Source organism: Otolemur garnettii, unplaced genomic scaffold (genome assembly GCF_000181295.1).
Source record: "Otolemur garnettii isolate 467f Iridium unplaced genomic scaffold, OtoGar3 scaffold00011, whole genome shotgun sequence".
Classification (NCBI taxonomy): Eukaryota; Metazoa; Chordata; class Mammalia; order Primates; family Galagidae; genus Otolemur; species Otolemur garnettii.
In genome coordinates this window covers 4,946,710-4,956,901 of record NW_003852406.1, presented here as the reverse complement: position 1 = coordinate 4,956,901, position 10,192 = coordinate 4,946,710, and the positions used below count along the sequence as shown (strand labels likewise).

General features: G+C 44.8%; 1 protein-coding gene across 1 annotated transcript in view; it reads left to right on the top strand.

Annotated features, from left to right (window-relative positions):
• The window catches only part of GNB5 (G protein subunit beta 5), a 41,598-nt gene that overhangs the window by 7,526 nt on the left and 23,880 nt on the right, over positions 1 to 10,192 (top strand). The window contains exon 2 of the mRNA XM_003784364.2: positions 9,663 to 9,799. Within this exon, the coding sequence (XP_003784412.1) occupies positions 9,663 to 9,799 (137 nt within the window). The remainder of the gene's footprint in view (positions 1 to 9,662; positions 9,800 to 10,192) is intronic.

Here is a 10,192-nt window from a genome sequence, read left to right as displayed (position 1 = left end):
AAAAAAAAAAAAAAAAAAAAGAAAGTTGAGATTAGCATGAAAAAAAAAGTAAACATATGATGTATGAAAGGTGCCAATTTTTTTTTATTAAGTAAAAAGAAGAAAACAGAAAATTGCCAAGCGGTATATGTAATATGACCTCATTAAACAAGACAGGCTTGTGTATGTATTAAACGTCTAGAAGGATACGCAAGAAACTTCTTATCTCTAAAAAGGGGTATGCAGGCTGGGCACGGTGACTCACCCCTGTAATCCTAGCATTCTGGAAGGCCAAGGCAGGTGGATTGCTTGAGCTCAGGAGTTGGAAACCCGCATGAGCAAGAGGGAGACACCGTCTCTACTAAAAATAGAAAAACTCGCCAGGGATTGTGGTGGGCGCCTGTAGTCCCAGGTAGTAGGGAGGCTGAGATAAAAGGATCACTTGAGCCCAAGAGTTTGTGGTTGCTGTGAGCTAATGATACCACAGTACTCTATCTAAAAAATAATAATAACAATAAAGTAAACAAAGAGGAGCAAGCAAAGTGGAAGTACTTTCCATTTTATACCCATCCATACGTTTATTTCTTTGATAATAAAAAGAGAAAACTGAGTGCTGGAATGAGAGTCAAGATCATGACAGAAAGGAGGGGGAAACACTTCACCTTTGAAGAGTCTATAACTTGTAATTAAACTAAGGAATGGGCTCAGCGCCTGTAGCACAGTGTTATAGCACCAGCCACATACACCAAGGGTGGTAGGTTCGAACCCAGCCCCGGCCACCTAAACAATGACAACTGCAACATAAAATAACCAGGAGTTGTGGCGGGCACCTGTAGTCCCAGCTACTTGGGAGGCTGAGGCAAGAGAATTGCTCGAGCCCAAGAGTTTGCGGTTGCTGTGAGCTGTGACTCCACAGCCTTCTACCAAGGACAACATAGTGAGACTCTGTCTCAACAACAACAACAAAAAAACAACCTGAGGAATGATCTGGAAGACAGGCTGACAGCAGACAGAGCAGGAAGGACGCTGAGTTCGGGTTCGGTTCAGCCAACACACAGGGCAGCCTCCTGGGGCTGTGTGGGCGTGTCATCCAGCCTCTTAGCTCCTTTGAGGCCAATTCTATTATTGTGAAGGAACAAAGCAACTCAAAGCACATTTATGTAATTTCTGTGAGTGTAAATCCAGACTCAGTTTGGGCAAATCACAAGATTTATCGCCACGCTATGGACTTTTCTATCCATTCTAAATGTAATTTTGTGAAAAGTTTTTTTCTCAAATGCTTTATGGCTGGATCCTTGGACTATTCTGATTTTATCACTTACGGGAAAAATCTTTTGGACAACCAAAGCTTATGTGTTCATTGACTTTCCCTTCATTCTAAAGAAACATGCTCGGCACTGAGCCTTGTAGAACCTGGTGTCCCTCCTGCAGCCGACAGAGGGAGCAGAAAGCAAATCTACCTTTCATGTCCTCCGTCCTTGCTTTTCTCTGAGTTCATAACTACACGGCAGCTAGTTGATGCAAGTGTCTATAGTTGTAAACTGTTGCTCACTGTGGAAAATGAAAACGAGTCATTCATAATTCCATCACCTAGAGGCGGTCACTTTCAATATTTTGATGTATTTCATAGCTAATGTTTTCATGTTTGCATGGTTATGTATAGGCGTAATTGGAATTGTACTAGACACAGGGTTTGAGCCCAGTTTTGACATATAACACAATGGATTCAGTAACTTTTTTTTTTAGGAAGGTGGAAGGGGACAGGTTCTCACTCTGTTGCTTGGGCTAGGGTCTAAAGTGTAGTGGTGTCATCATCGCTCATTTGAACCTCAAACTCCTGGGCTCAATCAATCCTCCTGCCTCAGCCTCCTGTGTAGCTGGGACTATAGGCATGTACCACCATGTCTGGCTAATTTTTCTGTATTTTGTAGACATGAAGTCTTGCTGTGTTGCTCAGGCCGGTCTCAAGCTCCTTGCCTAAAGCAGTCCTCCCACCTCAGCTTCCCAAAGTGCTGGAATACCAGGCTGGAGCCACTGTGCCTGGCCCATTTGCATTTCTTTTTAATTTCATCATTTTAAATTATTATGTGGAGCCATCTTGCCTTTCATCTTTTAAAGGCTGTACCATAAGTTGGTCTTTCTAACTTTTAATTAAGAAATTAAGGGTACAATTTTATGTGTGGTTTTAAGGCAATTCACAAACAGACGTCAAGTAATATGATTGTAAATGTTTTCCTTAGCTACACATGTTTAAGGGTTTTGGATCAATCATATCCCATTCTACCTTGGGGTAGAATCAGATTAAATAAATTTAAAGTTAGCTTTGAATGATTTTTCTTCCTTGATTCCTTTGATCTCCCCAAAAAAGTAGTTATCAAAGACTGTAATAGTGCAAATTGGAAAGCTATTCATGATCATTTTTAAAATGGTTCTGTTGATTCAGCGCCCGTAGCACAGTGGTTACGGTGCTGGCCACATACACCAAAGCTGGCAGGTTTGAGCCCACCCCGAGTCAGCTTAACAACAATGACATTGCAACAAAAAACAGCGGGGTGTTGTGGCAGATGCCTATAGTCCCAGCTATTTGGGAGGCTGAGGCAAGAGAATCACTTGGGCCCAGGAGTTTGAGGTTGCTGTGAGCTGTGATGCCACAGAGGGCGACATGGTGACACTCCATCTAAAAAAAAAAAAAAAAAAAAAAAATTGAATGGTCCTATTTTCTTATTTAATATCTCTTATTTATCTTTGAACATGTCTTCTACATGTACACTCAGTTTTAGAATACTCATTTTCGGGGACATTTTAGAGCTTGTTCATGGTTTTGTTTTTTTTTTTTTTCATTGCCTCATGGAATGATGGAGAAGGACCTTCTTACATATTCTCACTTTAAAAATGTACATGGTTTGAATTCTTATATATCGACCTGCATACAATACATTTTAAGTTCACATATACACAGATTATATTAATAAAATAATTTTAAAAACTATTTGTAGAAAATTGAGAGGAACCTATCAATTCAAATATCCCCATTTTGCGGAGGAAGGCACAGGCTGGGAGGAGACATTTGTTCTCTCCTAATTTATAAACTGTGTCCTTGCCTCAGGCCCCACTTTCCTTTTCTGGGAAGGATGAAGGCTGGTGTAGCTAATTGGCCTTCACACTTGCTGTTAGGGCCCTGAGGGTAGGTGTGCCTGTGAGTCTGACAGTTCATCCTCAGCTGTTCACCAGCTCAGGTCCTCCTTCATCTCTTTTCTGTTTTAGACTTCTAGTGAAAGAAGTCTTTGAGAAAAAGTGGAGTCAGTAGAGGGAGACCTACAACTACAATGGAGTTTGAAAACCATAGGTCCACACAGGTGCCAGATTCCAAGCTCTGTGTGGCCAGGGCCTATCCTTCCTGTTCAGCCACGCACACCTAGTGCCCAGCATGGGCCAGCCTGTGGAAGGTGCCCAGGACATGTTTGCTGAGTCACTCAGCTCTCTTCTGGCTCTAACTTTGCATGATTCTCCCGGCCAAGTGGTGGTGGAGCCAGGATCAAGGCAGGTGTGGTAATTCCTGGTCTGACCCATTGATCTGCCTATATGAAGAGGTGTGGGGGACCTAAAGTAGGGCTGTTTCCTGGACTAAGAAGCCACTGTCACTGCCTCACCCAGTCCTTGACTTTCTGAGGAACTATAGCCACCTGCCCAAAGACTCTCCTGCTGTTAGAGGTATGTATCTGTTCCTAGGAGCTCAGGTGGTTGTGTGTAAGGTCCTTAGCCTCGCTGAGCTTCAGCTTCCTCATCTGTAGAAATGGATAAAGCCTGTGTCTGTCCCCCAGGGGAGACACACAGTCAGGGGTGGATATTGGTAACATGTTGAAAGCCTTAAACGATCTCTTTGACTCAGCAGTTGGAATTTAGCTAAGAGATGATGCAGGGCATGGGCAGCCCTGGGACAAAGTAAGTGCCACCAGTGGGAGATTTGGGGATTATGGTATATCTGCATAGTGATTAAAAATGATGGATAATTGGGTGGCGCCTGTGGCTCAGAGGAGTAGGGCGCTGGCCCCATATGCCGGAGGTGGCAGGTTCAAACCCAGCCCCGGCCAAAAACTGCAAAAAAAAAATTATATTTGACATGTCTTTCCATGTCTTTATATCTATAAGCATATCAGGTAAAAAGGTAGGTCCCCAAAATTGTATGTGGCATATAACCTGCTTATAGCATATGCACGTGTGTGCACATATGCAGAGGAAAGCCCGCAATGGTACACACCAAATGATGAGAATGATTGGGCTAAGCAGACTGTAAGTGATCAGAGTTTATGTTTTCTGATTTTTTTTTTTTTGAGAGAGAAAGTCTCACTGTGTTGTCCCAAGCTAGAATGCTGTGGCATCATAGCTCACAGCAACCTCAAACTCCTGGGCTCAAGCAATCCTCTTGCCTCAGCCTCCCAGGTAGCTGGGACTACAGGTGCCAGCCATGATGCCTGGCTAGTTTTTCTGTTTTTAGTAGAGATGAGATCTCGCTCTTGCTCAGGCTGGTCTTGATCTCCTGAGCTCAAGACCACCTGCCTCGGCCTCCCAGAGTGTTAGGATTACAGATGTGAGCCACCACACCCGCCCTATTTTCTGATTATTTTTAATGGACATGCATTTACTTCTATAATTATATGAACAGGAATCAAGACAAAACCCCCTCCCTGTTCATAAGTCCCCCTTTCTCACTCCCCTTCTCTCCTAGTCTAAATGTGACCTCTAGTTTTCATGTTGTCTATTTCAAAAGCTTCCTTTCTCTCCAGATCATGTTGTTTCTAGTCTTCAGTCCTCAGCACCTGTTCTCCAAATCTGCATTTGTTATTCTAGGCCAGCCAGGTACCTGATAGATACTTGAATCTGCTTTCCCAGTTAAACCTCAGAACACCCCCATGTATTGGGTCATTGTCTTCCATTTTCTTGAAAAATAGACAAAAATAGATAATAAGAAGCTAATTTCCCACCTACGTTTCTCCCCTCCTCCCCCCAACTCCTCTACATGCTTGAAAACCAGGCTCCAGTGACATCACTCTAATGGCCACACCTGCTGCCAGGCTGTCCTTGACATAGGCGACACCCTCTGTTAGCAACCCTCACACTGCCCTGTAGTCTTTCCCTAGGTGCCCTCCAGACAGACAGGAGGCCTGTCTGCCCTCCAGACCATGAGCTCAGTAACCACAGGGACTATCATCTTATTCTTTGCTGTGCCCAGTCCCTGGCACAGTACTTGGCACATTGTAGGGGTTCCAGAAACATCATTCAAGCAGTAAACATTTACTGGACTATACTTGCAGCTCTGTCCCTCCTCGGAGTTCCAGCCATAGGTTTCTGATTCTGATTCCTCTTGACTGAAGCAGCATCAAAAATATTCAGCAGTTCAAGCTTCATGGGATCCAATTGAGCAGGGAGGCCCCCAGGGTGGACATCCACTCCTGAACATGGGAAGGGAAAGCATCCAGAGTAGGCCCCATTGAAGCAGCTTCCGGCTGTTCCAGGCACATCTTGGAAGGACCACAGAGAAGTGTGGAGTAGCAGACGGGGTTTGCCAAAGAAAGAGTCTCCTAACTGGTTTCCCTCCATCAGCACTGTCTTCCAGACCACAGCCAGAGATAGCCATACAAAGGCAGAGCTGACCGTGTGCCTGTGATGACGGCAGGCTGCTGTCAGGGTGGGATAATGAACTCCACTACGAGTGAACAGTGCCATTACTCACCAGTCCCCCTCGCCCTTCACATTCTGCTGTGATCAAGTTGCTTATACCATCCCTAAAAAATGCTTGCTTATGTTACACTTTTAGGCTTTTGCTTTTGCCATTTCCTTAACTTAGTGTGCTCACTTAGCAGCCCCCTTTCGTCTAACTCCATCTTACTTATCCTTTAGATGAAGCTCCAATATCAGCACCAAAAGCCGGGTACAACGCCCCTCCCTCTGGGGCAGAAGCTGTCTGTGACCAAGTCACATGTTGCATTGAAATCATCCTTGTTCCGCTGACTCTGAACTCCAGGGGGTGGGATGGGGGTGGGAGACAGACTCTCATACATCTGGGTGGTCCCAGAGCCTTGCATGAACTGAAATGGGATCCATCAGGGAAGCGCTTGAGCTATCTTTAAATGATGTAAAGGTCTGTGCATAGTAAAGGCCAAGTCCAGGTTGTACAGGGGACAGATTAGAGCCAACAAGAAGGAAGAGGAAGTTTGAAAAAATACCAGAGTGAGCTCCTTGGGTCAGGAAATAGGTTAAATGTGATCCTTATATTTCTCCCCCTCAGGTTATTTGATGAGTAGCTTAGCAGCTGAAGTAAAGATGATGGATTAGGGGTAGGGACAGGTACAGAAAAGAGGCATGACAATTTTGTTGGCTCACCAGGACATCTGCTTAGGATTGCGGCAGTTGGATGAAATTTAATGAGTACTAAGCATTTCATTTATTTTATGATTAAATATTCCTGGGTACCCACTGTCTGCCAAGCCGAAGGATATCATAGCTAACTCTCACCAAGTATTCTCTTTGTGCCAGACTTGAATAGTCCCCATCACCCACGAGGGAAGAGAGGTGGCAAGAAGGGAATGACTTGCTGCAGGTGGTGTAGCCGCGTGTGGCAGAGCCAGGCTTCATCCCAAGGAGCCCAACCCAGAGCCTGGACTCTTAACTGCTCTGCTGCAGTCCTGGCTCTGCGGAAGACTGAACTCCACCCTGTCCTCCTGAGGCTGGTGGAACTTAATAGGCTACCATGATATTCTAGCGAATTCTTGTTATAGAAGGCAGCTGATTATGTTCATCTTTGTTTTTTTAAAAAAGTTAAATTCTGGAAGGTTAGTCTAGCAAAAGGCAAAGGAAAAAGCCCACATCTGCCCTGAACTGAACACCCACAAATGATATACAGAACGTATTCAGATATTTCCAGATTTTTCTTTCTTTCTGATATTTAATTTTTTTTAAAAATTCTTTAATTCGATGAACATGAGATTTGGCACATAGAAACGGGATTGAGTGGGTTGCGGATGAATCTATATGTGGGAAGAGATAGAACATTGAGGAAAAATAATTAATAGTTGGGACATGTTCAAGTTCACGTTATGTAAGAGGGTCCTATTTTAGTTGGGTGAATCATCTTTTTTTTAAGAAAGACATTGAAACACTTCGTTATCCTAATGCTGAATTGGGGAAAGCAGCAATAATATTGATGTGAAGTTTCAAAGTAATTATTAAATAGAATATATTCCAACTCTGAGCTGATACAGGCTTGTACAAAGTGCCTATAAGAATTCATAAAATTCAGACTGCTTTTAAATTCCATTCAGTGTGGTTTTGTAAGGAATGTACCTGCAAGAGACTAATGTGCTATTTGTGGCGACTATTAATGTGGTGTTGTAGGAGAAGCAGTGGCATAATAATTGCACATTCACGTAGGACTTTATAGTTTCGCAAGTCTGTATTTTTGCAGTTTGGGTCTTCATGAAGATTTTTAGCTCATGCACACCTGTGTTCTTTCATCACAAGAAATGGGCCAACTAAAAGGAACCCAGACTTCTTGGAGAAGTGGCTGATTCCAGGGTAAGGGCAGGGAAAGCACAGGAGAGGCCTAGAAAGAGCAGTGCTCTGCTCAAAGTGTGATGGAGCATGCCACAGGGTCACGCCCAGGAGCCTGCTTGGTGGGGCTCCCGCTGGGACCTGGGGTGCTCTGAGGATCAAAGGAAAGGATAACTGTAATGGATTATAGCCTGTGGAGTAAAATAGGGTTCCATGAGTCCACACTGCTATCCATAAATGAATAAATAAATAACTGAGAGAGGAAGAAATGCTCTTCCTTAGGAAACCAGCTAATAAGTACAGAAAGAATGGTGGATTGAGAAAAGTCACCACGGGTCAACCATCATCACAATAAGTGGGTCAGACCAGAGTCATTAAAGGATTTTACAATAAGATATTAAATTTGAGGAGTGATGGTATATATATAGTCTCAGGTTACATTCCCAACAAAGTACTTTTTCATTACAAAAGGTAAAGTAGTGATTCTCCAGGGTGAAATGTGGCAGGTGCCACCTTGGGACTAAGGGACCCCATATGCCCCAGCCAGAACATGTGGCCAAGAGCTCAGCATCTGTCTCTGGAGTTCCTGACAAACATACCTTCCCCAAACCTAGTCTTTAGGAAGCATCAGACCAAACCAAGTCAGGTAACAAAATAACTAAGCACTGAAAACATGACATCTCAATGCCCCACATGATCTTGGATTTTCTTTTGCTGTGAAAGAATGGGTGTGTCGATGAGACAGTCGTGTTGTTTTAGCATTAATTTCCTGTCATTTTTTAAAACACCAACAAAGCAAAGACAAATCAACATTAATTTTCTGATTTTGATCATTACACTGTGGTTAGTAAGAGTCTTTGTTTTAAGGAAATGTACACTGATGTATTTAAGGGGCTGGGAAGGCAGGAGGGGAAGGAGGATTTCCTTAGAAGGGGAGCCATTGTCAGGCTCTCAGACCACACAATTGGACCCCCTTGGCCCAGGCTTCCAGGTGAAAGGAGGTGACCACTGCCCGGTCAAGCTGCAGCAGCTCCCTGGGAAGGAATGCATCTCTTCATCCTATTTCTCTGTGTTCAGACACCAGCTTGGCTCAGGCTGTTCTCCTCACCTAGAATGCCCTCTCCCTCCTCCCCTGCCTGGAGAAAGGCTGCTGTGAGGTTTAGAGGAAGGAGAAGTTAGGAGCCCCGGTCACACCCCAGCCACTAACTACAGGGAGAGGCCACGGGAGCTGCAGACCTCAGCTTCCTCAGCTGCATGGTAGGGCCTGGGCTAGCTGGTATCTGCGGTCCTCCAGCCACTTCCTATGAACTTGTCCCAGAAAGGCCTTCCTGGGCCTCAAAAAGGAACTGCTGTTGCAGTCCCTGTGAGGTTGATTTTCAGAGATCCTTCCTGTGAAAAGTGGTACCTGGAAAGATCATGTGTACAGATTTTTAGGACATTGCATGGATGTCTGTGGACAGAGTTTTCCGGCATGTTTTCGGGTATACAGCTTGCTGACAGCTTACTTGGCAGTTCACCCCTTCATTTGTTCCTGCAGCATGTATGTGAAGCACCTGCTGTGTCTCAGGCCTGTGCAGGGGACAGTTAGACAGAGACTGCTGGCAAGCAGCAGGGTGCAGCGTCTGGCCCTGACAGGAATGTTTTCTTAAAGTAACTAGAAAGCAGTAGTAAAAGACCAGAAGCCCCAGCCTGGCTCCCAGTTAGTCGCATTAACTTGTGTTAGCCAGATAACCTCTGTGAGCCTCAGTCTTCTCACCTATTAAATGGGGACAGCAGTCTCACTCTGTCAGCCTCCTTGCCTGCCTCTCAGCCCTGTGGCCTTGAGTGGGATGAGTCTGTGAGCTGCTTTATGAATGGGAGGTGGGCTTGTTAATTCTTCAATACGTATGTATGAAGTGCTTTGAAAAACATAGGGTCTTAAACACAAGAGGAGAAAGACAGTATCTTCCCTCTACCCTCCCTGATTGCACACCAACGGGTGTTGCTGGGATGTGATAATAAAGAATCAGAGAACCCAGCTGTGGCACAGAGGAGGCCTGGGGCTGCCTCTCTCCAGGGACGGGGCCTGCTGTGCCAGCACATGGCTCAGAACTGGGTCCTTAGTGATGGACTTGACTGTGGCATTGTCCTTCCAGTGCACCAGGTGGCAGAGCGGGTAGAGGCCCTGGGGCAGTTTGTCATGAAGACCAGAAGGACCCTCAAAGGCCACGGGAACAAAGTCCTGTGCATGGACTGGTGCAAAGACAAGAGGAGGATCGTGAGCTCATCCCAGGTACGTAGCACCTGCTGTGTGTTGGGTGAGCAGGTTCTCAGTATTCCGGCTCAGGGGGAAGGAGACCTGTTTCTTTCAGAAAGCCCTTTCCTGATCTTTATAACTTGGCTTATTCTCCAGAGGACAACTATTTCATGTAAAGATTCTCTCGCACACTATAGAACTCATTAATTTGGGTAGACTTGAAGTTGGTAATAGTTAAAATGTTGTAGGCTATGCTGGACTTAGTTGATGAACCACTCAAATTAATTTCTTCACGAACACATTTCAAGGTGTTATTTGTGATTAAAACCATTTTTTTTTTTTGAGACGGAGCCTCAAGCTATCCCCCTGGGTAGAGTGCCATGGCATCACGCTCACAGCAACCTCCAACTCCTGGGCTCAAGCGAGTCT